The 27,468-nt window shown below is 42.3% G+C and overlaps 2 protein-coding genes across 3 annotated transcripts in view; both read left to right on the top strand.

Moving 5' to 3' along the window:
- The window catches only part of FNDC7 (fibronectin type III domain containing 7), a 33,643-nt gene that overhangs the window by 5,040 nt on the left and 1,135 nt on the right, over nt 1-27,468 (top strand). The window contains exons 3-11 of one of the 2 annotated variants that reach the window (XM_002686193.6): nt 351-605; nt 1,591-1,851; nt 5,821-6,078; nt 8,463-8,717; nt 10,200-10,457; nt 11,153-11,407; nt 15,174-15,428; nt 18,122-18,382; nt 21,385-21,414. In XM_002686193.6, the coding sequence (XP_002686239.2) occupies nt 351-605; nt 1,591-1,851; nt 5,821-6,078; nt 8,463-8,717; nt 10,200-10,457; nt 11,153-11,407; nt 15,174-15,428; nt 18,122-18,382; nt 21,385-21,414 (2,088 nt within the window). The remainder of the gene's footprint in view (nt 1-350; nt 606-1,590; nt 1,852-5,820; nt 6,079-8,462; nt 8,718-10,199; nt 10,458-11,152; nt 11,408-15,173; nt 15,429-18,121; nt 18,383-21,384; nt 21,415-27,468) is intronic. The other variant, XM_024990043.2, reaches the window with a different exon arrangement.
- Nucleotides 6,229-7,578, top strand: LOC100848353 (heterogeneous nuclear ribonucleoprotein A1-like). Its single transcript, XM_003585859.5, has one exon. It carries the CDS (start codon nt 6,274-6,276, stop codon nt 7,234-7,236), a length of 963 nt encoding a protein of 320 aa, XP_003585907.1. The 5' UTR covers nt 6,229-6,273; the 3' UTR covers nt 7,237-7,578.

Raw genomic sequence — 27,468 nt, 5'->3', positions numbered from 1 at the left:
GAGTGAAGTCCCTCCTTTACTCTCTCCCTCCCCTCAGGGTTCTTTCTCAAAATTATTCCCCATTCTTAACTGTTTTAAAAGTACAAAAAGAAGCAACTGGGGAAAACCTCTTTGAAATCCCATTCCTGAATGGGAACTTTGAGCTTTCTGACTCTCTTCTGAAAAGTAGTAGCTTTACCCTCTCTTTTTTTTTTCCCCATCTTTCTTTTTTTTTTCTTGATCGGGAAAATAAGGGCAAAGTTTATGTCTGAAGGATGGCATGAGAATGACTTAGTTTGAAGAGTAAAATGATGAAAGAAGTAACCCTTATAGGTACTCTAACTAATGTACATCTTCAAAATTTCTTTTAGCTCCCGAAATACCCACTATTGATCAGGCTTATTCAAAAATCAGCAACAGTATCACTGTGGAATGGGCTACAGTGCCAGGGGCCACCAGTTACCTCCTCACGGCCAAAGACGGGAACACTGTCGTTGAGACCATGGTGGCCAATTCCCCAGGCACTGTGACTGGCCTGAAAGCTGCAACCTTGTACCAGATCACCATCAGATCCATCAGTCCTGCGGGGAGAAGCCAAGCATCACCTCCAAAACAGGCAAAGACAGGTAGCTCGATGCTCATCCTCTACTGAGCAATTGCTTGTGACCTGAATCAATTGTACTAAGGCTGCAAATGCATGATGTAATTCTTTGTCTTGTGAGTGCTGATGATTCAGGGCCCAGAAGTGAAAGCCACCAAGTGACACTTTTTTTTTAAATTCAAATAACTGTGGAGGAGGTGGTATTTAAATTCCAGATGCTTTGGAAAATAAAACCCATTTTTGGGCATTGTTAAAAGCATCCCTGCTTTAAAATCTCTGAAAAAGGGATTTCTGTTTTTAACCTCGGTTATCTATGAAGACCGTGGGGTATGATAAACACGTAGAAGTGATTTTGCTGTTCTTTGACTTATTTTAAATAAAACCCGTTCAAGTTTGTCATCAGCTTGACTTACATTGGTTTGATGAAGTTATACCTTGGCATACTTCTGAAAGGTTGTGTGCACATTAAAATAGTATAAATTGTCATTTCTTTTATTAATTTATTTTATGATTAAGAGGTTTTATCTAATTTCTTACCAACTTCCAGTTGAAGGTATGCCTAATATTAGAATTTCTGTTCCCATTCCTCTGCTGTGTGTGGGTGCTAAGTCTCTTCAGTCGTGTCTGACTCTTTGTGACCCTGTGGACTGTAGCCTGCCAGGATCCTCTGTCCATGGGATTCTCCACACAAGAATACTGGAATGGGTTGCCATATCCTCCCCCAGGAGATCTTTCCAACCCAGGGATTGAACCTACGTCTCTTATGTCTCCTGCGTTGGCAGGCAGGTTCTCTACCACTAGCGCCACCTGCCACTCTGAGTCATCTGCTGAGTCATCTGGAATTAATACACATTTAAATAACAATTATAACAACTCTGACATGAATCCTATTGCAAAGCAAATAATTTTTTCATAATATGGATAATCAAGCTCAAATTTTCTATTCCTAAATTTGAATTATCCTTGATCTCACTTTCATAATGCAAATGGACATGTTTTTGTCTTTGCAGTACTGGCGGCACCTATTCTACAAGTAAGCTCTCCAAGTTCAGACTCTATTCTTGTGCAGTGGGAAGCTGTATATATGGCCATTGGATTCTCTGTGTCCATTATGCAAGCTAATGGCTTGGGTAGAATATGGAAAGAGAATACCACCAACACCTCCTTGACATTCACCAGTTTAGACTCCGGGACTCTCTACACCATAAAGGCCTATGCATGGAATGCCAATGGAACCCCTGGGGATGACTCCACCTGCAATCAGAGAACAAGTAAGGACTTCTCAGCTCAGCTCCAGACATTCTCCTTTTTGATTAATGAGAAGGGCTGTGCACTGCAGCCACTGAGAGCAGCGATAAGTGATAAGCACAGAGCAGCTGGCAGCAGATATTTAAACTTATTATGAGCTTATTTATAGTGTGTGGGCAGTTCCCCCCAAGTAGTTTCAATGTTCTCTGCATGTGTAAAGAAATGCTGCTCAGAGTACACAGAGCGTGGTAACCCCATGTCTGCCTCACCCCCACTGCCCCGTAGCTGATTCAGCATACATGTTCAATATCACACAGCAGGAAACAATTCTTGTTAGGTTGTCCAGTTACCTCTCATCCCTTCCTAGGTTTAGACCAAGAGTATAGACAAAAAGAATTGGGCCGAACAAGGATTTATTCAGCAGACATTTAATGAGTGTGTCCAAATTTTGAGGTGGTATTACCCTAGAGACATAGCAGCAAGCAAAATAAACTTCCTGTTATGATGAGAATTTTAAACTTCCTGATGTGGTAAGAATTGATATTTCAGACATATTTCCCAAAGCTCTCACCACAGGCCTGAGGCCAACACGGGGCTTCCCACTACCTCTCCTCCAGCTGTAGGCCGAGAAGCTGGAGCACGGTGTGTGTTCTTACCATCACTATCCCAGGGAGACCCAATCAGGGCCTCCGACTGCATAACTGGAAGCCCAAATTGAGCTGCAGCTATGAGCCCAAAGAATAAGAGGGAGAGAGAGGGAAGGGGGGAGATTTTTCCTTCTCTTGAGGCAGAGTGAGCCATCCTCTGACAATAAAGCCTGTTGTTGAGTCTCCAAGTCATGTCTGACTCTTTTGCAACCTCATGAACTGTAGCCCATCCAATCTCCTCTGTCCATGGGACTTCCCAGGCAAGAATACTACTGTCCATGGGACTTCCCAGGCAAGAATACTAGAGTGAGTTGCTGTTTCCTCCTCTAGGGGATCTTTCCGACCCAGGGATTGAACCCTCATTTCCTGCGTTGACAGATGGATTCTTTATCACTGAGCCACCAGGGAAGTCCACAATGAAGCCTAATAGATGCCAGACTCACCAATCAGATTAACTCTTTCATCTCTTGAGGATGTCCAAGGAAAAGGCGGAAAGAAAACAGAAATGTCCTCTCCAACAGTGCCTAAGTTTGGGGGGCAGTCAAAGTTGCCTTATCTATGAGCCAAGGCTGAAATGTAGGGAGAAGGGTTTGCCTTTTATAATACTTCTCTAGGGAGAAATTATAACAAGGTGACCCTAAGGTGATTCATGATGGGCCTGGTGAGTTAGGATGTCTATGATAAACCAGTCTCCCTGGGCCTCTTCCAAGGCATTCACTCATTCTTTCCTTCCACAGACATTTATTGAGGGCCTGCTATATGCTGGGCATCGTTAGCTGATGAACATACAAAATCAAAAAAGGCATGATTTCTACACCCAAAGAATTGTGTCCCAGGAGGGGCCAATGTGTAAATCAATGGTTACATTTCTGGATAACAGGTTCTTTGATGGAAAGATGCACAGGCACAGGGGGGCTTCCCTGGTTGGCTCAGATGGTAAAGAATCTGGCTGCAATGCAGAAGACCTGGGTTCGACCCCTGGGTTGGGAAGATTCCCTTGAGAAGGGAATGACAACCCACTCCAGTATTCTTGCCTGGGAAATTCCATGGATAGAGGTGCTTGGTGGGCTGTAGTCCATGGGGTAGCAGAGAGTCGGACATGACTGAGTGACTAACACTAACTAACAGGCACGGGGTGGCACAGGGGAGCATCTACTTCAGGCTGGGGAACAGGGAGAGCCATCTCCTAAAGGTGACTGGTCTCTCAAAGCCTTCCTCTTCACTTGTTTCCCTATGTTTTAAAAGTTTTAGATACTTTAGACCTAGACTCTGTATTAGTTTGCTAGGACTGCCACAACAAAGTACCACAAACTAGGTGATACAGAAGCTTATTATCTCATGGCTCTGGAGTGCATAGGAGTCTGAAATCAAGGAATTGGCAGGATTGGTTCCTTCTGAGGACTGTGAGGAAATTCAGGCCATTCTCCTTGGCTTGTAGATGGTTGTCTTTGTGTTCACATGGCATTCTCCCTGTATGTGTATGTCTGTGTCCAGATTTTATCTTAAAAAAAAAAATTATCTACTTATTTATTTTTGGTTGCTCTGGGTCTTTGTTGCTTCATGCAGGCTTTTTTTTTCAGTTGTGGCAAGCGGGGGCTATTGTCTGCTACAGACTGTGGGCTCTTTCTCACTGCAGTGGCTTCTCTTATTGTGGAGCACGGGCTCTAGAGCACACGGGCTTCAGTAGTTGTGGCGCTCAGGCTTAGTTGCCCCACAGCATGTGGAGTCTCCCCAGTCCAGAGATCAAACCTGTTTCCCCTCACCTTGGCAGGTGGACTCTCAACCACTGGACCACCAGGGACGTCCCAAAATTTCTCTTATAAGGTTATCAGTCATATTGGGTTAGGATCAACCTAATGATCTCAACTGATTACATTTGCTAGGAACTTATTTCCGAATGAGATCACATTCTGGAGTACTAGGGATGAAGACTTAGACACATGTTTTTTTGGTGCTTCCCGTGCCCCACGTGGGAAAATCAGATTGTCCTGAAATACTGCAGATGACCACTACCAGCCTTGGGCCCAGCATTACCCCAGAGTAGATCTGCCTCTGCAAATGAGTTGACTGTATAGCAGAAGAAGGGGCCTGTCAAGATGGCCTACAGGAGAAACATGGCTCGTATCTGCCTTGCAGAGGACGAGCTGAGTCCCAGTTTCCTCACACAGAGCCTTTCCTGTTTAACCCCACACCCCCAACCCCACCATATGTGTCTGAAGGGTGCTAGTCTCTGCACATAAGCTGTTCTCTAAGGTTTGTGGATGAGATGGTTGGATGGCATCACCGACTCAATGGACATGAGTCTGAGTAAACTCCAGGAGTTGGTGATGGACAGGGAGGCCTGGCGTGCTGCAGTCCATGGGGTTGCAAAGAGTTGGGCATGACTGAGCAACTGAACTGAACTGAAGGTCTGTGAGGTGGGCCTTATTATAGCACAGATTCCAGAGAACTGAGGCCAACTTTTCTCCTTCCCAGCCCAGGAGAACACTCCTCAAGCTTTTTTTTTTTAAGAAGACGACCCTGAGGAAAGGAAGGCCTACTTTTAAGAACGTAGAGGAAATTGTTTTGGAGACAATAAAAAAACTGACTTCCTGTGTGGCCATCACACTTGACACTTTCCTTCCTTCCCTTTGGTTTAGAATGAAAGGAAGTCTGCTTTTCTTTTAACAACAGGTACCTAAAAGCTCTTACATGTCTTAGCATGTATCAAAAGTAAAGAAGAAATGCTGCTGAAGCTAATCTAACTTTATCAATCTATAATAGAATGCTTTATCTACATCTTAATGACATACCCACTTGGCTCTCCTAGCCTGTCGTATTTATAATTTCATTTAATTACTTCAATCACTTATCAGATTGTGTGTTTACTCATTCACATATTCAAAATATGTTGATTGAGACTTCCCTGGTGGTCCAGTGGCTAAGACTCCATGTTCCCAATGCAGGGGGGCCAGGTTCGATCCCCAGTCAGGGAACTAGATCCCACACACCACAGCTAAGACCTGGCATAGCCAAATAAATTAATTGCAAAAAACCCAAAATATGTTTATTCAGCACTTATATGTGCTAGGGACTGATATTAGATCAATTTTACACATTAAAAAAATAAATAACAGAAAGATTAAATAACCTGGCAAAGTCATAGCTAGTTACGAGTTTGCATAGTCAATGGTGGATATATTACCAGTTCTCAGGTACCCTGAATCCCAGTTTCATGCTTTGTACACTTGCAATTATCCTGTTACTGGAGTACTTCATCCTCCAAGCTCCACAATATTGCTAGGCCAAATCTTACTTGGGTTCTTGAGTCTACTGCAAAATACCAATTGTTTCTCAAAAATGTAGGTCCAGGTACTCCTGCAAACATTCAAGTCTCTTTTGATAGTGGTGCTCTGAAGGCGTCTGTTTCGTGGGCACCGACAGAAGGAGCTTTCAACTATACCGTGATGGCTTTGAGTGACTCTTCTAGGCTGAGCTGCAGTACAACTTTCAGTTCCTGCATCATCTACTCTCTCCAGTGTGGAACCAAGTACCTGATTTCAGTTTCAGCAAGTAATGATGCCGGATCTAGCAGATCGACTTCAGCAGTGACTTTGAAAACCGGTAAGTAAACAGGAGCGAGATCACTGTGGGGCTGGCAAGCCCAAGTGGCTGACCTTAGGGAAACAAATAATTACATGACAATGTTCAGAATGCTCTAGAACATATGAAAGCAAAAGCCTACTCTAAATGAAAGCATAGGCCCATGGACGCCGCCGAGAAAGCATCGTTGAAGTCTTCCCCGCCTCCTCTGCCATCATGTCTAAATCAGAGTCTCCCAAAGAGCCTGAACAGCTGCGGAAGCTCTTCATCGGAGGATTGAGCTTTGAAACAACCGATGAGAGTCTGAGGAGCCATTTTGAGCAATGGGGAACGCTCACAGACTGTGTGGTAATGAGGGATCCAAACACCAAGCGCTCCAGAGGCTTCAGGTTTGTCACATACGCCACGGTGGAGGAGGTGGATGCAGCCATGAATGCAAGGCCACACAAGGTGGACGGAAGAGTTGTGGAACCAAAGAGGGCCGTCTCAAGAGAAGATTCTCAAAGACCTGGTGCCCACTTAACTGTGAAAAAGATTTTTGTTGGTGGCATTAAAGAAGACACTGAAGAACATCACCTGAGAGATTACTTTGAACAGTACGGGAAAATTGAAGTAATTGAAATCATGACTGACCGAGGCAGTGGCAAAAAGAGAGGCTTTGCTTTTGTAACCTTTGATGACCATGACTCCGTAGACAAGATTGTCATTCAGAAATACCACACTGTGAATGGCCACAGCTGTGAAGTGAGAAAAGCCCTGTCTAAGCAAGAGACGGCTAGTGCTTCATCCAGCCAGAGAGGTCGAAGTGGTTCTGGAAACTTTGGTGGCGGTCGTGGAGGTGGTTTTGGTGGGAATGACAACTTTGGTCGTGGAGGAAACTTCAGTGGTCGAGGTGGCTTTGGTGGCAGCCGTGGTGGTGGCAGATATGGTGGCAGTGGGGATGGATATAATGGATTTGGTAATGACAGAAGCAATTTTGGAGGTGGCGGAAGCTACAATGATTTTGGCATTTACAACAATCAATCTTCAAATTTTGGACCCATGAAAGGAGGAAACTTTGGAGGCAGAAGTTCTGGCCCCTATGGTGGTGGAGGCCAATACTTTGACACACCACGAAACCAAGGTGGCTATGGTGGCTCCAGCAGCAGCAGTAGCTATGGCAGTGGCAGAAGGTTTTAATTACTGCCAGGAAACAAAGCTTAGCAGGAGAGGAGAGCCAGAGAAGTGACAGGGAAGCTACAGGTTACAACAGATTTGTGAACTCAGCCAAGCACAGTGGTGGCAGGGCCTAGCTGCTACAAAGAAGACATGTTTTAGACAATACTCATGTGTATGGGCAAAAAACTCAAGGACTGTACTTGTGACTAATTGTATAACAGGTTATTTTAGTTTCTGTTCTGTGGAAAGTGTAAAGCATTCCAACAAAGGGTTTTAATGTAGATTTTTTTTTTGCACCCATGCTGTTGATTGCTAAATGTAATAGTCTGATCATGATGCTGAATAAATGTCTTTTTTTTTTTTTTAATGTGCTGTGTAAAGTTAGTCTACTCTGAAGCCATTTTGGTTAACTACCCCAACAGTGTGAAGTTAGAATTCCTTCAGGGTGATGCCAGGTTCCATTTGAAATTTATTTACAACCTGCTTGGTGGAGAAGCTGTTATCTTCAGAACCTTGGTGTAGTTGAACTGACAGTTACTGTGTTGTGACCTGGAGTTCACCATTAAAAGGGTCACCCATGCAAAGTCATGGAGTTTTTTTAATTTATTTTTTGGTTATTAATGATTGTTGGCACATCCTATGCAATATATCTAAATTGAATTATGGTACCAGATAAAGTTATAGATGGGAATGAAGCTTGTGTATCATCCATTATCATGTGTAATCAATAAAAGATTTAATACCCTCAAAAAAAAATAAATAAATGAAAGCATAGAGTTGAACATTCTGATGAGTCTGAGTAATGTTGATAGTGAAACGAGATCTTGTGCTTTGGAAAAAGCACTTTGAAAATTAAGAGGCCTGTTTCCTCTTCCAAATCTTTCACTAATCAGTCTATTTTCTTTTGCATTTGTAAAGTTGTAAATATTCTAAGATCCAGTTTGATCACAACCCTAACTGTGCGGCCCCTTATTTACATCATGCTTCACAGACCTAGGCCTGGTAGGAGCTATTCTTTAAGATAAACAGGGAATGTCTGTAGTTTGGAATATGTGTTTAAATATCTGCCCTCTTTCATTCTTATCAAAGAGATAAAGACATACATATGTGGGAGTCTACACTTCAATTTAGAAATATTTGTGTGTTTTGAGAATGTGAACTAACATTTAGTGAACAGCTACTATGCAAAGCCACAAAGAAAATCTCTTGTAGTACTCTCAGACTCCTTTTTATTTATCATTTCCTAGTTGCTTGTGCACCTGGAAGAGTGGCGATCCAAGAAGATCCTCCTGGCCACCTGTCCGTAGCTTGGTCCAATGTAGATCTGGGTGATTACTACGTGGCCTTCGTGAAGAGTGATGATGGCTTGGAAGTACATTGCAACACTTCCCTCACCCAGTGCAATTTTTTATCTGAGTGTGGCTTCACTTACTTTATTAGTGTTTTTGCCTATAACAAGGCAGGGCAGAGTCCTTTGGGTGATGTGTTTAATTATACCACAGGTGAGTTGCGCTTGATGCTTGTAAAGGGAGTTCTGAGTTCACTAAATTCAGTCGCAGAATGGACCACTCATTGCACTCCTTGACTTCGACTATTTGGGAGTCATTCTAAGTCCAAGAATGGAAAGTGAATCTCTTCTTTCACGTTCTTTCCTGGGGAATTTGGACTAAGTGGACTCAACCTTAACAAGAATACAAGGTTTAGGAGTAAGAAGAAAGGAAAGATTGTTGCTATTCAAGCTTGCTCTGAAAAATTGAACCCTCCATCCAGATCTACTCATTGTTCATCCCTGTTCTGGATGCTGAAGGGGAGGCAAACCTTAGGTCTCAGAGTTCACTCTTTCTCTAAGCCCAGAAGACAGAGGTGCAATGGCAAAGATGCCTCATGGTGTAGAGAGTTCTGGAGTAGGACACCTGGGCTTGAGTCCTAACTTGACCACTAACTCATTTGTAAAGTGGAAATAATGATGTCTACCTTGTTAAGTCCCTTAGTATCCACGACTGCAAAATGGGACAAATAATCAGGAGTACATGAATGTGAAAGGGTCTTTATACATAAGAAAAGTACAGTGCAAATATTTTTATTAGCAGCTTTATTGCTGTTACTATTATTCTCCTGCACTAGACTTGGGCCTTCTACAGGGCAGGGATTATATCTCATTCATCTTTTCATCCTGAATGCATATCATAGTGTGACTGGCATATGGGAGATGCTCGATTTTTAAAGAATGAATGGAGTGAGAGACTTAAAATTAACTATATGTACAAATAAGAATACAGTAATACAACTATATAAATAACAATTATAGCTGGATTACATACATTTTTATCCAGATGAGGGAATCAAATAATTGGTGCCTTTGGAATTTGGAGTCAGAGGCCATCAATAAGGTCTCAAGGGCCTTCCAGAGGGAGTGGTTTTGAACTAGATCTTTAAGGATGAATGGAATGTTGGTGGAGCAAGAGCATTCCAGAGAAACCCCATATGAGTTAGACATTTGTCACAATTTGTCCATGAGGTAATGTAGGGCTCTTCTAAAATGTACTAATGCAAGGCTTCCTCCTCTCCTCCACCCCTGAGTTTTATCTAGTTTAGAGTCTGGAAAGACTGATAGGATCTAGAAGTTAGACTAAATATGATTTTGTCAGGAGAAGGGTCCCACATTCCAGTAGAAGGGACACAGTCTCTGAAACATGGGAAAAAACATGCACGTTGGGTGGAGAATTAAGGAGTCAGGTGAGGCAGGGGGTGTGGGGAGCAGCTGGATGTGTCGACAGGGTAGCGCTTATTATAACCTTGAATGTCATGCAGAGAGAAGCTATCCTCTATGTAGTGGGTGTCAGGCCAGGATCACTGTTGGGCAGACCTGTAGGAGACTCTTACAGTGACTGCAGAGACTCCTGGGCACGGAGACGCCGGGACTCAATGCCCCTCTGACAGCATGGCTCCTGTACTGACGTCCTTCTCTCTACTCCTGCTTGCAGCTCCCTGTTGTCCTAGTGACATTAACCCTGTGCTGGTGTCCAGTGACAGAGTCGAGATTGTCTGGTCTCCCGTCCGAGGTGCCGAACTTTATGAAACAAAGGCTGTGGATGGGTTCAATGTGGTTGAGTGTAATGACACGGCTCCAGCTTGCACGCTTTCTGCTCTAGAGTGTGACACCAAGTACAACATCACGGTATATTCCTTCAGCGAAGTCCGGGGCAGCAATACATCATGTACTTCCCAATTCATAACCACAGGTATGATACAACAAGGATTTTGTTCACCGATGTCTGGATGGCTCACCTCTATGTCCCTCAGGAAAGGCATTCAGCAAGTATGGTAAAAAGGTTAACTGCCACTAATGACTCTTGGTAGGGATCCTGAGAGCCCCTCTTACTAAGGAGAGGCAGAAGAGAAGGTGGAAGAGGGAAAGAGGACAGCAAGAAACAGGAAACCCTGGGGAGAGTGGAAGGATTGGCTGGTGATTACCTCAGCCATTCACATCCTCCTAACTTTGGGGCCGGAGAAGGCAATGGCAACCCACTCTAGTACTCTTGCCTGGAAAATCCCATGGGCGGAGGAGCCTGGTGGGCTGCCGTCTATGGGATCGCACAGAATTGGACACGACTGAAGCAACTTAGCAGCAGCAGCAGCAGCCTTGGGGCACCTGCCTATAGTCACACCATGAAGGTGCAAATGTTTGTCTTAATTACTTTTGCTTTTGGAGTTCAAATGGCTCCTTAACATTTTCCAGTTAGCCCAACACTATGGGAATCTAATACCATCTGTCAATGTCAGCAAGGTTTCCACACAAAGGCCCTAGGAATTTGGCCTGAGCACAAGGTATGGTTGAAAGTAATCATCTCATTTAGGGGAGAAAACAAGTTTTAGACCAAATGCCACGTGTGATATTTCTTGACTCTGTTTCAGTTCCTAATCTAAAATCTCTTAGCTCCTTGCAGTCCTGAAATCAAAAACATTTCAAAGGATGACTTTTCCATGATTAATGTGCGCTGGCAATCCACTAATGATGAGGCCACTTACACGGTGACTGCCCAGGGAGAGAAAGGGCTGCACCAGTGCAGCAGCACCGGAGAGTCCTGCATCCTGGGGGGCTTGCCCTGTGGCTCAGTGTTCTCTGTCACTGCTGTGGCTGAAACACCCGCAGGACGGAGCCTGCCCAGCTACAGTGTGCCTCTAGAGACAGGTATGTAACTACATACAATGGAATGCAATGGAATATTAGTCAGCCAGAAAAAGAAATGAAATTGGGTCATTTGAAGAGGCATGGATGGACCTAAAGGGTTCATACAGAGCGAAGTCAGAAAGAAAAAAGTAAATATTGTATAATATTATTTACATGAGGAATCTAGAAAAATAGTATAATGATCTTATTTGCAAAGCCCAAACAGAGACACAGACATAGAGAAAAAATGTATAGATACCAAGGGGGAAAGGGGAAATGAGTGAGAGGAATTGGGAGATTGGGACTGACATATATACTACTGATACTAAGTATAAAATAGACAACTAATGAGAACCTCCTGTGTAGGTCAGGGAACTCTACTTAATGCACTGTGGGAACCTGAATGGGAAGGAAGTCCAAAATGGAGGGGATATGTGTATATCTATGGCTGATCCACTTTGCAGAAGAGTAGAAACTAACATAACATTGTAAAACAACTATACTCCAATAAAAAATAATTTAAAAAAAGAAAGAAAGAAATGGTATGTAGCAACTGCAACTTGAACCTTAGTTCCAGTGGGGTCGTTAGGAATTGTTTTAGGATATGAACTTTATCACTTGATTTACCCTAAGTGTGGTAGAAATACATTAATCTCAGAGAAGCCTTTCAAAGAGCCCCAGTCTTAGGAAACTTTCAACACAGGTTCCATATAAATATCATCTGAAGGCTCTAATATATTCATACACCAACATCAAAGGAGGAATCCACTGACTCTGCAAAAACATTTCTTTGACTTCATATTCCCCCATGACACAATCTACCAAAGCATCTAACAAGTGACCAAATGAGCTGGCTTATCATTTATTTCTTTGGTTCAGCCTTTCAAATCTTTCTCTTAAAAAGGTTTTCTGAGTTTCAGTTTCCTAATTGGTAGAAGAGGATAATGGCTTCAATGGGTGGTTGTGAATATTACATTTTTTATGCTGCAAAGCACTTAGCATAGTGCCTGCTTGCATGGTAGGAGCTGGATAAAAGAAAGCTGTTATTACTTGATAACATTTGAGTGAATGAAATATAGCAAATTACTTAAAGCCTTTGGGTCTTATTTTCTCTTATATATAACGATAGATGGCACTTTGGAGCAGATAAGTTGAAACATAAAAGGCCAATAGGGACAATGCCAAATATGCAGGAAGGTTCCAGATATCCTATATGCTGTATAATGGATCTTTGAAGAGTTGAGAATTGATTGTGGTACTCTTAGGTGGCTAAGAATATTTTAAGCTTTTATATAAACCATGTTATAAGGTTTTATATCAACTATGATATGTTTTATATCACAATGCAAAAAGGCAAAATGGTTGTCTGAGGAGGCCTTACAAATAGCTGAGAAAAGAGAAGTGAAAGGCAAAGGAGAAAAGGAAATATATGCCCATTTGAATGCAGAGTTCCAAAGAATAGCAAGGAGAGAGAAGAAAGACTTCCTCAGTGATCAATGCAAGGAAACAGAGGAAAACAATAGAATGGGAAAGACTAGAAATCTCTTCAAGAAAATTAGAGATACCAAGGGAACATTTCATGCAAAGATGGGCACAATAAAGGACAGAAATGGTATGGACCTAACAGAAGCAGAAGATACTAAGAAGAGGTGGCAAGAATACACAGAAGAACTGTACAAAAAAGATCTTCAAGACCCAGATAACCGCAATCATGTGATCATTCACCTAGAGCCAGACTTCCTGCAATGTGAAGTCAATTGAGCCTTAGGAAGCATCACTATGAACAAAGCTAGTGGAAGTGATGGAATTACAGATGCTCATGATGATGCTGTGAAAGTGCTGCACTCAATATGCCAGCAAATTTGGAAATCTCAGCAGTGACTGAGATTCAACGGGACTGGAAAAGGTTAGTTTTCATTCCAATCCCAAAGAAAGGAAATGCCAAAGAATGTTCAAACTACCACACAATCGCACTCATCTCACATGCTAGCAAAATAATGCTCAAAATTCTCCAAGCCAGGCTTTAACAGTACGTGAACTGAGAATTTCCAGATGTTCAAGCTGGATTTAGAAAAGGCAGAGGAACCAGAGATCAAATTGCCAACATCTGTTGGATCATCAAAAAAGCAAGAGAGTTCCAGAAAAACATCTACTTCTGCTTTATTGACTATGCCAAAGCCTTTGAATATGTGTGAATCACAACAAACTGTGGAAAATTCTTCAAGAGATAGGAAATACCAGACTACCTGACCTGCCTCCTGAGAAATCTGTATGCAGGTCAAGAAGCAACAGTTAGAAATGGACATGGAACAATAGACTGGGTTACAAATCGGAAAAGGAGTATGTCAAGGCTGTATATTGCCACTCTGCTTTTTTAGCTTATATGCAGAGTACATCACACAAAATGCCGGGCTGGATGAAGCACAGTCTGGAATCAAGATTGCCGGGAGAAATATCAATTACCTCATATACGCAGATGACACCACCCTTATGGCAGAAAGCGAAGGACTAAAGAGCCTCTTGATGGAAGTGAAAGAGGAGAGTGAAAAAGTTGGCTTAAAACTCAATATTCATAAAACTAAGACCATGGCATCCGGTCCCTTCACTTCATGGCAAATAGATGGGATGGAAACAGTGACAGACTTTATTTAGGGGGGCTCCAAAATCACTGCAGATGGTGACTGCAGGCATGAAATTAGAAGACTCTTGTTCCTTGGAAGAAGAGCTATGACCAACCTAGACAGCATATTAAAAAGCAGAAACATTACTTTGCCAACAAAGGTCTGTCTAGTCAAAGCTATGATTTTTCCAGTAGTCATGTATGGATGTGAGAGTTGGCTTATAAAGAAAGCTGAGTGCAGAAGAATTGATGCTTTTGAACTATGGTATTGGAGAGACTCTTGAGAGTCCCTTGGACTGCCAGGAAATCAAACCAGTCAATCCTAAAGGAAATCAGTCCTGAATATTCATTGGAAGGACTGATGCTGAAGCTGAAACTGCAATACTTTGGCCACCTGACGCAAAGAACTGACTCATTGAAAAAGACCCTAATGCTGGGAAAGATTGAGAGCAGGAGGAGAAGGGGACAACAGAGGATGAAATGGTCAGATAGCATCACCAACTCGATGGACATGAGTTTGAGCAAGGTCCAGGAGTTGGTGATGAACAGGGAGGCCTGGTGTACTGAAGTCCTTGGGGTTGCAAAGAGTTGGATGCAACTGAGCGACTGAACTGACTGATCAACTATGTACTATGAAATGCATGAGAAAGGCAAAACACATTTTATTGCAAATGTGATAATACGTATTAGGAGAAGAGGTAAATGCAACCATTGCATTGAAATTTGCAACTGGAATCATTAAAGCTGAAGAACAACAAAGGATTTCTTTCTTATACTGAAAAAAGTTGGGGAGAACCTCACATTAATTACCCACAGCCAGTTAGTGAACTTCGTTCTCGGGGAAAGTACTTGCTATATACAGTGATGTTAAATAATGTATCAGAGAGAATGAGATTTTGCTTAACAAAAGGACATTTTTAAAGTTTTTAAAAAATTTTTATTGCAGTATAGTTGATGTTCAATGTCATATAAGTCACAATACAGTGATTCACAATTTTTAAAAGTATGTTCCATTTATAGTTATTAAGGATATTTTGACTAACAGTTAAAGGTTTGAGAAATCTAGGATACTGACTGAAAGACAGACAGAATACCATGCTTGGTTGTTTTTCACAAATAACCCTTAGTGGAAATAAATTCCCAATTTTTTCTTTTTCCCCATTTGAGCGCCGTGCTGCTCAGCCAGTCTGACGGTAACTCAGGTCACTCAGTCAGTAATCAACGTGAGCTGGACTATTGGGACTGGGGCCCTAACCTATGTGACGGTTCTGCAGTCACACACAGGACAGTCAAAGTGTCACACCCATCAAAACCACTGCCTCCTGGGATGCATCACATGCGGCATCAATTACACAGTGGCAGTAAAAGCAGTTAGTGCCACTGGGTTGACTGCGGACTGCGCCTACCAAAGTTACTCCTCTAGTAAGTGAAATCTAGACTCTAGTTCTAGAGTATCAACAAGGACCTTGACTATTATAGATCCAGACATAAGCCCTTCCATCTCATTTAAAAGCATGCTGCATCTCCACCACGCTTGCATGATAAATTCAGATTACTTTCTAAAATGTTTGCAATTTTCCTCTTGATTCAGAACCTCAAAGCTTCGGAGGCTTTTGTTGGTGCATGCTAAGTCACTTCAGTTGTGCCTGACCCTTTGCGACACCCTGGACTATAGCCTGCCAGGTTTCTCTGTCCATGGGACTGTAGCCCTGTATCCCACCAGGCTCCTCTTTCCATGGGATTATCCAGGCAATAATCCTGGAGTGGGTTGCCATTTCCTCCAGGGATCTTCCCAACCCAGGGATCAAATCCGTGTCTCTTGTCTCCTGCATTGATGGATAGGTTCTTTACCACTAGCACCACCTGGGAAACCCTTTTGGTAGTTGGTGAATGAACTCCCTGATAACAAGGTTCAAGTGGACTTTCTCTGAAAGAAGGCTTGGTTTTTATATGATCGAGCTACGTGCAGCACAGAGTAACTCAGTCAGGCAGAGTTTTCAGAAAGCATTTAGATCACATATTCTATTTGGCTTGAATTTTTTGTTTCTCAATATTATTGTGCTACTACCTCTCTCTTCTAAACCACTCCAGCTTCTCCTATGGTATCTTATTTTAACAGGCTTCAAGAGCAAGTATTGCATTTTGTTCTTCACAAAGACCAATTAGAGAATGGAGGGAGAAGTAAGGAGTGGTACAGGGTTAACAAATAAGATTTCACTGGTATGATTCTAGTCCACTACAGTGGCTGTTTAGAGCGCTGTTTCAGGAAAAAAAAAAAAAACTCTCAAGATTAATGGGATGCCTCTCAGGCTTAATGGGAGCGTGAGTACTGCAACCAGTTAGCTGCATCTGTTCTGAGGCATGAGGTGGGAGAGTTGAGATGTAATTTTCATAGGACTTCCCTGGATGTCCAGTGGTTAAGACTTTATGCTTCCACTACAAGGGGCTCAGGTTTGATCCTTGGTTGGGGAACTAAGATCCCATAAGTCTTTCAACAAAAAAAAAAGAAATAAATTAATTAAAAAATGAAATTTTGGCATCCCAAAGGTAGTAGAGTGAGTCTTCAACTTAGGAGTCTAAAGATATGGCTTCTTAAACTGTCCTGCCTTATCTTATTCCTTGATTCTATTTCCTCCTTGGTAAGAGAAATAGGAATGATTATGGTGTGAAAGCATTTAAAACCTGCTGCATGCTATGTACTAAGTTGCTTTGTGTGCATTTATTAGTCACTCAGTCATGTCCATGGAGAAGGCAATGGCACCCCACTCCAGTATTCTTGCCCGGAAAATCCCAAGGACGGGGGAGCCTGGTGGGCTGCCGTCTATGGGGTCGCACAGAATCAGACACGACTAAAGCGACTCAGCAGCAGCAGCAGCAGTCATGACCGATTGTTTGTGACCCCAAGGACTGTAGCCTGCCAGGCTTATCTGTCCATGGGATTCTCCAGGGAAGAATACTGGAGTGGTCACTTCAGTTGTATCCAATTCTTTGCAACCCCATGGACTGTAGCCTGCCAGGCTCCTCTGTCCATGGAATTCACCAGGCAAGAATACTGGAGGGGTAACCATTCCCTTTTCCAGGGGATTATCCCAACCCAGGGATTGAATCCAGATCTTCTGCATTGCAGGCAGATTGTTTACTATCTGAGCCACCAGGGAAGCCCAGAACACATATGTAATCTGCTTTATAATTTCTTTCATTAGAGTTGCTGCCTAAGTTCTCACCTTGATATCTAGTTCTGGAAATACGGTCCACTGCTTACCCTCACACCTAAAAAAACCTTTTTTTTTTTTAAAGAATGAATCAAAGGAACCTAATTATCTGTAATACTTATTATACAATAACATCTTTATTTTGTTTACTGAGGAATCCACCATTTGACACCCAATGTGTGGCCTGCTCAAGGTATTCAGTAAAGGAAAAAGGGAAAGTACCCAGTCAGCACAGATGAAGTGTGGACTAGCGACAAGAATCATGTTACTCAGCTCAGCAAAATTTAGGTCTTTTCAACTAAAGCTGAATGCAGTTAATTATATCTAAATTGAATCCCACTAAAATCATTATGGGCTTTCCCAGTGGCTCAGTGATAAAGAATCTGCCTGCAATGCAAGAGAGTTGCAGGTGACACAAATCAATCCCCAGGTTGGGAAGATCCCCTGGAGCAGGAAATGGCAACCCACTCCAGTATTCTTGCTTGGAAAATCCCATGGAGAGATGAGCCTGGTGCGCTACAGTCCATGGGGTTGCAAAGAGTCAAACATGACTTAGTGACTAAACAACAATAAAAATCATATTATGGGTAGTATGGGTAGGATGTTATGAAGGATCTTGACAAGGATTCTGTGTATTTGACTCATACAGTTTGAGTCATATACCCTTCATATCTGCCAAGTACTTGGACTCACCATTGCTCTCTATTGAAAACTCATGCCCCACCTCACCCTCACACATGGATCTCTAATCATGTGGCCCAGGACAGAAGGAACTTGATACCCCCTCAAATCTTGCTCTAATCGGTTGTCATTTAGAGCAGGACACTTACGCTGTTTCCCATAGTAGCAGAGGCTAGGTTTGTGGTGGTGGTGGAATAGTGATGTGTTTGTTTTATCCTTCAGGTGCCTGCTGCCCTTTAGGGGTGAAATTATACAGGCTGGGCCCTAATGGCATCCGGATCCACTGGCAGGCCTCCAGGGGCTCTGCCAATTACAGCACCGACCTCTATGGTTCCAAAGGCATTTTCACATGTGCCCCAAGCGCTGGCCTCAGTTTCTGTGATGTTACCGAGATACCCTGCGGGGATGTGTATACCGTGATGGTGTCACCAGTTGCTGAGACGGGACTGAAGCTTACTTTCTGTCCAAAAAAAATATATTCAGGTAGAGAAAGTTATGACCCTTTATTTAAAACTAACCCTTGACTCAATCTGTGAATGAAGGCTAAGAGCAATCACACTTTGCTATGTAGGAAGATCAAAAAGGGCATGACATTTCTACATCCTATAGGCAGATTCTGGCAACAGGGGACCCCAAGCTCCTTTGGAATTGTGATGCTTTGTTATAATTTGATTTGGAGGTACTCCTTTCATCCCTCTCCCTCTCATCAGAAAAAGGAACAGATGCTTGCTTAAACAGTAAAATGGATTTAAAACAATTTTCTGCTTTGAGATTTGAAGATAGGTTTTATTCATGGTTAGAGGTAATGACAGACAACATGGAATATTTGAAATTAAGAGACTTGAACCTTTATTTGCACAGATTCAGACCTATGATTGAGGGAGAGTTGGAGGATCAGAGAAAAACAAATTTATAAATCATAAGCTAGGTTTGGAAGTACGAGTGGGCAGACAGTCTGTGATCACAAAACATGACTGTCAGCAACTGCCATTTCAACAGAGCTGATGGAAAAAGACGAGCAATTCTCCTGCTCTGTATTCCAGCACCTTCTGCTACCTTGCCCAGGGCATTGTCATATTTTTTTCATATATTTATAAAATAAAAAGATGATGAGGTCCTATAACTCTGCAGGGGAATGCAGGAAGAGTAATAAATGTTGGCTTAGAAAGCTTTACTAGTAACCAGAATCTAAAATTTCCAGTTATGTGTAGGTGACAAGAAGGTTCAAGACGGCTCCTGGTGATGGAACAAGGCCAGTTCCTCTTCGGGGGTGTTCTCACTATCCTTGGCTGTCATGCTCTGATTCCTTGCTTTCTCATTATCTTGTCCAGAGGACAAGCTGGCCCAAAGCATGGCCCTATGAGAAGGGACAGGAGTAGGTTGTTGGGTTGAAGATGAGCTCTGAGGAAGCAGAGCCTACAGGTCAATAATGATACTTCATTGTATTTGCATAATGCTTCAAAATTTACCAAGTGTTTTCACGTTCAATATTTCACTGAATGCTCAAATAACTCTATAAGGCAGGTTCAACAGATTTTATTTTCTCCAATTTATAAATGAGAAAACTGAGATTCAAAGGCTCCCAAATCTCTATCTATAACCCTTCTCTTCTTCTGATCTCTAAATCCATATTCAAACATGTTATCTCTACTTAGAGATACACCTCAGGCATTTCAGTTCCTCAAGACCAAAAGGAACTTCTGATCCCATGCAGTTTCTGATCTCCCATCATCCTTGTTTCAGGTATTCAAGCCTGAAAACCCTGGCGTCAGCTTCCCCTCTCCCTCACCTTCCATATCTAAATAGTCTCCAAGCTCTGTTCTTTTCACTCCATGATGGTCTCTAAATCCAACTTCTTCTCTTCATTCCTACAGCTACTTCAGTACTTCAGGGTCTCACTACCTCTCCCCTATACTATTACACCAGTCCTATCCTCCTGCCCTCTTACCAGTCTTCATGCTATCACTAGAGTTATTATTCCAGGACACGGACCCAACTGTCTTTCTTTCACGCTACAAAATTCTCAGAAGTTTTCCATTGCTCCATAGGATAAAATACAGTCCTCTGAGCATGGCATTTAACATCCCTTACAATCTGTCCCTCTTCTATCTTTCTACACCTGTACTAACAGAAGTTTAATGTAAGTCTGAAAATTTAAAATTTTCTAGTAGCCACATTAAAAACATAAAAAGAAATAGGCAAAATTAATTTGCATATATTTTCATTAATCCAATATATCCACAATATTCTAATTTTCAACATGGAATCAATGTAAAAAATTTGTATTTTTTCCATAGTAAGTCTTCAAAATCTTGTGTGTGTTTGTTTAAGACAGCACATATCAGTTTAGACCAGCCACATTTGGAGTGCTCATAGCTACATATGGTGAGTGGCTACTCTATTGGACAGTACAGTTCTCGGCTCATTCCCCAACATCCTTACTGAGAAGACTCTATTCTCTAGTCCTATGGAGTCATTCACACCCCTCTGCCCTTACCACACATGCATACTATGCCACATCGTGCTTCTGGGCTAATGCAGCACTCCTCGCTTTGCCTGGAATTCTGCCCCTCCCCCAACCAAGGGAACTCCACCAGCCCAAACTCCCCCTCCTCTGTGAAGTCTTCTCCAGTTCTCATAGGCTGAGTTCATCTCTCTCTTTCCTTTATAACTCCACAGCACACATTATTGGCACCACACCATATTTCTGTGAGTTGAATGTCTGTAATTTCTGCTAAATGGCAATCTCTTAGACTCTCAGTACTTTGCATATAACTGTTGCCCTATATATTTTAAGTTAAAAAAAAAAAAAAGAATGAATAAGAGTTTATGTGTTTATGATAATACAGCCAGTAAGTGAGTGAGTGAAGTCTTTGCTTCTTCTCCTAATTCATACTCACAATTTAACTTTTAGAGAGACACTCTCTCTGATGGTTTGTTAGTTGGAACTCTGATATCCTTTGGTGGGGTGCCATCTCAAGCCTATAGTCTTTGCCCTTTAGTAAGGGTTGGGTGTCCAGACTCAGGTTAGGGAATCTATCTTTGCTCTGGCTCCTTGATAAAAACCATGCATTTGGGGGAAGATTGTTGCTTTCGTTTTTTGTTTTTCTTTCCCCAATATCAGTGATGCCTTAATCTTATAATTAGGATGATATTGTAAATGATAACAATGATTAATATTTTTTGAGTGTAGTGTGCTAGCCACTATTCTAAGGGCTTTAGCTGGTGCTAAATGTGCATTAGCTTGACTGATACTTATAACAACCCTATGAGGTTGGCATTCTTATTCTTGCCACCTAACAAAGTGAAGCACAGAAAAGTGAAATGACTTATCCAAGTTAACAGTGTTAGCAGGTGTCTCCTTCTCTTATTACACAAGTTGGTTCTTATTCATTCTTCACTCACTTCCTATTATTCTTTCTTAAATTGTATCTCAAATACGTCAATGAATCTGTTTTAAACGCTTGTGTTTTTATTTATTACAGTAACCTGCTCTGGAAGTACACTTGGAATGGGTAAGTCATTTTTCTCATGGATAAACTAGAAAGAAATTTTTTGTTAAATTTTCAGTTCAGTTCAGTTCAGTTTGGTCGCTCAGTCATGTCTGACCTTTTGCAACCCCATGGACTGCAGCACGCTAGGCTTCCCTCTTCATCAACAACTCCCACAGCTTACCCAAACTCATGTCCATTGAGTCATTGATGCCATCCAACCATCTCATCCTCTGTCGTCCCCTTCTCCTCCAGCCTTCAATCATTCCCAGCATCAGGGTCTTTTCAAATGAGTCACTTCTTCACATCAGGTGGCCAAAGTATTGCAGTTTCAGCTTCAGCATCAGTCCTTCCAGTGAATATTCAGGACTGATTTCCCTTAGGAATGACTGGTTGGATTCCCTTGCTGTCCAAGGGACTCTCAAGAGTCTTCTCCAACACCACAGTACAAAAGCATCAATTCTTCGGCTCTCAGCTTTCTTTATAGTCCAACTCTCACATCCATATATGACTACTGGAAAAACCATAGCTTTGACTAGATGAACCTTTGTCAGCAAAGTAACGTCTCTGCATTTTAATATGCAGTGTAGGTTGGCCATAGCTTTTTTTCCAAGGAGCAAGTGTCTTCATTTCATGGCTGCAGTCACCGTCTGCAGTGATTTTGGAGCCCAAGAAAATAAAGTCTCAAACTGCTTCCATTGTTTCCCCATCTATTTGCCATGAAGTGATGGGACCAGATGCCATGATCTTAAGTTTTCTGAATGTTGAGTTTTAAGCCAACTTCTTCACTCTCCTTTTTGCGTCCATCAAGAGGCTCTTTAGTTCTTCTTCACTTTCTGCCGTAAGTGTGGTGTCATCTGTATCTCTGAGGTTACTGATATCTCTCCCAGCAATCTTGATTCAAGACTGTGCTTCATCCAGTCCAGCAGTTCTCATGATGTACTCTGCATATAAGTTAAATAAGCAGGCTGACAATATACAGCCTTGACGTACTCCCTTCCTGATTTGGAACCAGTCTGCTGTTCCATGTCCATTTCTAACTGTTGCTTCTTGACCTGCATACAGACTTCTCAGGAGGCAGGTCAGGTGGTCTGGTATTCCCATCTCTTTCAGAATTTTCCACAGTTTGTTGTGATCCACACAGTCAAAGGCTTTGGCATAGTCAATAAAGCAGAAGTAGATGTTTTTCTGGAACTCTCTTGCTTTTTTGATGATCCCATAGATGTTGGTAATTTGATCTCTGGTTCCTCTGCCTTTTCTAAATCCAGCTTGAACATCTGGAAGTTCACCGTCCAAGTACTGTTGAAGCCTGGCTTGGAGAATTTTGAGCATTACTTTACTAGCGTGTGAGATGAGTGCAATTGTGTAGTAGTTTGAGCATTCTTTGGCATTTCCTTTATTTGGGATTGGAATGAAAACTGACCTTTTTCAGTCCTGTGGCCACTGCTGAGTTTTCCAAATTTGCTGGCATATTGAGTGCAGCACTTTCACAGCATCATCTTTTAGGATTTGAAATAGGTCATTTGGAACTCCATCACCTCCACTAGCTTTGTTCGTAGTGATGCTTCCTAAGGCCCACCTGACTTTGCATTCCAGGATGTCTGGCTTTAGGTGAGTGATCACACCATCGTGATTATCTGGGTCATTAAGATCTTTTTTGTATAGTTCTATGTATTCTTGTCACCGCTTCTTAATATCTTCTGCTTCTGTTAGGTCCATACCATTTCTGTCCTTTATTGAGCCCATCTTTGCATGAAATGTTCACTTGGTATCTCTAATTTTCTTGAAGAGATCTTTAGTCTTTCCCATTCTATTGTTTTCCTCTATTTCCTTGCATTGATCACTGAGGAAGTCTTTCTTATCTCTCCCTGCTATTCTTTGGAACTCTGCATTTAAATGGGTATATATTTCCTTTTCTCCTTTGCCTTTCACTTCTCTTCCTTTCTCAGCTATTTGTAAGGCCTCCTCAGACAACCATTTTGCCTTTTTGCATTTCTTTTTCTTGGAGATGTCTTGATCGCTGCCTCCTGTACAATGTCATGAACCTCTGTCCATAGTTCTTTAGGCATTCTGTCTATCAGATCTAATCTCTTGAATCTATTTGCCACTTCCACTGTATATTCATAAGGGATTATTTAGGTAATCAATGGTCTAGTGGTTTTCCCTACTTTATTTAAGTCTAAATGGTCTAATGTTTTTCCCTACTTTCTTCAATGTAAGTCTGAGTTTGTCAATCAGATGTTCATGATCTGAGCCACAGTCAGCTGCCAGTCTTGTTTTTACTGACTGTATAGTGCTTCTCCATCTTTGGTTGCAAAGAATATAATCAATCCAGATACTGACCATCTGGAGATGTCCATGTGTAGAGTCTTCTTTTGTGCTATTGGAAGAAGGTGTTTGCTATGACCAGTGCGTTCTCTTGGTAAAACTCTATTAGCCTTTGCTCTGCTTCATTCTGTACTCCAAGGCCAAACTTGCCTGTTACTCCAGGTGTTTCTTGACTTCCTACTTTTGTATTCCAGTCCCCTATAATGAAAAGGACATCTATTTTAGGCTTCAGTTCTAGAAGGCCTTATAGGACTTCATAAAACCATTCAGCTTCTTCAGCATTAGTGGTTGGGGCATAGACTTGGATTACTGTGGCATTGAATGGTTTGCCTCAGAAACAAAAAGCAATCCTTCTGTTGTTTTTGAGATTGCACCCAAATACTGTATTTCAGACTCTTTTGTTGACTATGATGGCTACTCCATTTCTTCTAAGGGATTCTTGCCCATAGTAGTAGATATAATGGTCTTCTGGATTAAATTCACCCATTTCAGTCCATTTTAATTCACTGATTGCTAAAATGTCGATGTTCACTCTTGCCATCTCCTGTTTGATCACTTTCAATTTACCTTGATTCATGGACCTAACATTCCAGGTTCCTATGCAATATTGCTCTTTACAGTATCGGGCTTTACTTCCATCACCAGTCTCATCCACAACTGGGTGCTGTTTTTGCTTTGGCTCCACCTCTTCATTCTTCATTGTTGTTCTTTAGGGTGACTTAATGAAGTCCGAATCAAAGCTGACTCTTCAATTATAGAGGCAAATGCTTTCTTTCTGTGGTTTAAAGGGTCCCTGCTCTCCTCTTGCATAACTTTTTCTCCCCTCTTACATTGCCTCCCCTCAGATTCCACCAGTGGAGAGGAACTCCACTGGATTCTGAAATTATTTCAGTCTTCCAGGAAAATAAAAACATGCTTCAGAGAAGCAACTGATTCATGCCTCCCTTGAGAGAGTGGTTCCTAGCCCTGCTGTACATTGTGTCACCCAGAGAGCTTAAAACTAATCGATTTGTTGTTGATTTTCAGTCAGTAAGTCATGTCCGACTCTTTGCGACCCCATGGACTGTAGCCCACCAGGCTCTTCTGTCCATGGGATTTCCCAGGCAAGATTACTGGAGTGGGTAGTCATTGCCTTCTCAGGATCTTCCTGGAGATCTTCTCGACCCAGGGATCAAACCTAGATCTCCTACATTGCAGGAAGATTCTTTACCATCTGAGCCACCGGGGAAAAGCTTCTTAGGTGATTGTAAGGTGTAGCCACGGCTGAGAACTGCTGCTTTAGAGCAGAGCTTCTCAAAGCTTATTGTGCATAGAAATCACCTGGGGCCTTATTAAAGCAGATTCTGATTTCGTAGGTGTAGGAAAGATCTAAGACTTTGCACTTCTAACAAGGTCCAGGTGAAGCTGGTGACACTGATGCTGCTGGTCTGACCACACTTCTGGCAGTCAGGTGTTAGAATCTGTTAACGGCCTGCAGAGTCCTAAGATGCCTGCTTCCAGTTTGCATGGGTGGACGTGGCCAGCAGAGGTAAACGGGTGCTGAAAGGGCACCTGGAGTAAAGGTAACCCTCACTGCCACTCAGATGTGCTCAGGACTGATCCCATCTAGGCTATTCTGGGGGCCCCATGGGGGCTATTCTTGGCTTGGGGCTGTAGATATGATCACAGAGCTGTGTGTGCTGACCCGGTGAGTAGCATATGGTGCTTCAAGAGGAATCTTTGCCACCATCTTCTAGGAGGATTGCTTGATTTGAGGCCTTGGGAATACCCCTAGGGAATATTATAAAACCCAAAATACAGACCGGACATGTAAACACACACACCACACACACATAGTCAGACATGGCTGACTTCAGAGGATTTAAGAGAAAATGAAGCCTTCCTTTGAGCAAACCCCACTGGATAGCCTTCCAGCCTGGGCCAGCTCCCTTCCAACACTTCCTGCCACCAGTAGGACATATGCTTCTCTTTGCTGCCGGTTCTCTGTTTCCTCTCCCAGTCCATTTCTTCTCTGAGCACAGAAGACACATGTTTTCTAATTCTTGCCCCACCTGGTGTTGTTGTCTAGATAACTAAGTCATGTCCAACTCTTTGCGACCCCATGGACTGTAGGTAGCCCACCAGACTCCTCTGTCCATGGGATTTCCTGGACAAGAATATTGGAGTGGATTGCCATTCCCTTCTCCAGGGGATCTTACCGACCCAGGGACTGAACCTGCATCTCTTGCATTGGCAGGAGGATTCTTTATTGCTGAGGCACCGGGGGAGCCCCACCAGCAGTTCTGAAATAAGAATAATCCCTATTAATTTTAAAGGGTTTCTGTTTCCAGTGATTACAGGGAAACAGACCTGGCTTATTAAAAATAAATTATGAGGAAAGTTCTAAATTATAATTACTTGAAAAAAACTCCCAAAGTACTAATGCCCATAAGCTCTGGTCTTCAGGAAAATGTACATGGGCCTGAGTCTACATTCTTGGAACATCTTTCCAGTATTATGGTGGTTTTAATTCAATATTTCTCCTGAGCCCCAGAGGGGTAGTAGAATGGGGATCCTTGGGGATCCCTAGGAGGTGAAGAGTGGTGTATTATATATTGGTCTTCCCTAAGATTTTGTTAAAGAGATGATACTTTTTTAAAAATGCTTGAAAACCGTCTTTCTTAAGACCTTGCTATTTGAGATCACCAGAAACCTTGTTCAAAATGTATAATTTTAGGCCCCACACAGAGTTACTAAATCCCCAGGTGATTCATTCACATGCATATTAAAGTTTGCAGGTTACTGGTTGGGTAGTAGTGCTCAAACTTTGGTGTGTATCAAAATCTCTTGGAGAGCTAGCAAAGGCTGTAGGGACCCATGCCTGCTGAAGTGGGCCCCTGTGTTTCTATCAGGTTCCTATGTGATTCTGACACTCTCCAAGTTTGAGAAGCACTGCTCTAGGTCACTGCTGTCCACTTCCTATGTCCCTCTGGGCTGGCCTTGATTATTACTTCTCCTTTCTTAGCGAGTTTCAGTCTTCAACCTGAAGAGATCTGACCTTGTCTTTAAGAGATTGTTGTAGAAATTCTGCAAGACTATCAAAAATGATTATTTGGGGGTCTCTACATCATATATAATTCACTGTATTAAGGGAGAAATTCTAAATAGCTGTCCAATTTCAGCATTTCTCCTCTCTATACACAGGACTAGTCAGAGTAGGTCCCTAGCTGGCATGGGGCCTCTAGATACGCTAAGGGAAACCTTGGGAATCTTGTTGGTCTAAGGCTTTTGGTCTTACTTAACTCTTGGGTTATCCTAAAGCTTTTCAACAGCATGAATGGATTTTTTAAGAGACAGATCTGGGTTCAAATCCTGCCACTGTCCCTTTCCCTTAGGTAAGGTGCTTCAATTCTAAGTACAGGTTTCCTCATCTGAAAATTGGAACAAACTTCTCATAAGATGTTATGAAGCTTAAAGGAGATATAAATTGTTAGACCCAATGACAGGCTCAAAGTAGGCTCAGTAAATAAAAGTCTTGGGGGTGGAGAGGAAAGTCCTTTGTCTTGGGTCAGTAGTCTGAGCTCCAAGAGACTCTTGGGTAGGATTCATATCACAAAGCAGCAGAGAGAACATCCTGGTTAGTTAGACCCTGATGGTCAGTTTCTTCTTGCCCTTTGAACGGTTCAGTTTATCTTACTTTTCTGCTTACTTGCTGGGAAGTGCTGCAAAAATAGCATTTCAAATCGAAACGCTAATCTGAACCTCAGTGAC

This window comes from Bos taurus, chromosome 3 (assembly GCF_002263795.3).
Source record: "Bos taurus isolate L1 Dominette 01449 registration number 42190680 breed Hereford chromosome 3, ARS-UCD2.0, whole genome shotgun sequence".
In the NCBI taxonomy this organism is placed as follows: Eukaryota; Metazoa; Chordata; class Mammalia; order Artiodactyla; family Bovidae; genus Bos; species Bos taurus.
This window is presented reverse-complemented; position numbering and strand designations above follow the sequence as displayed.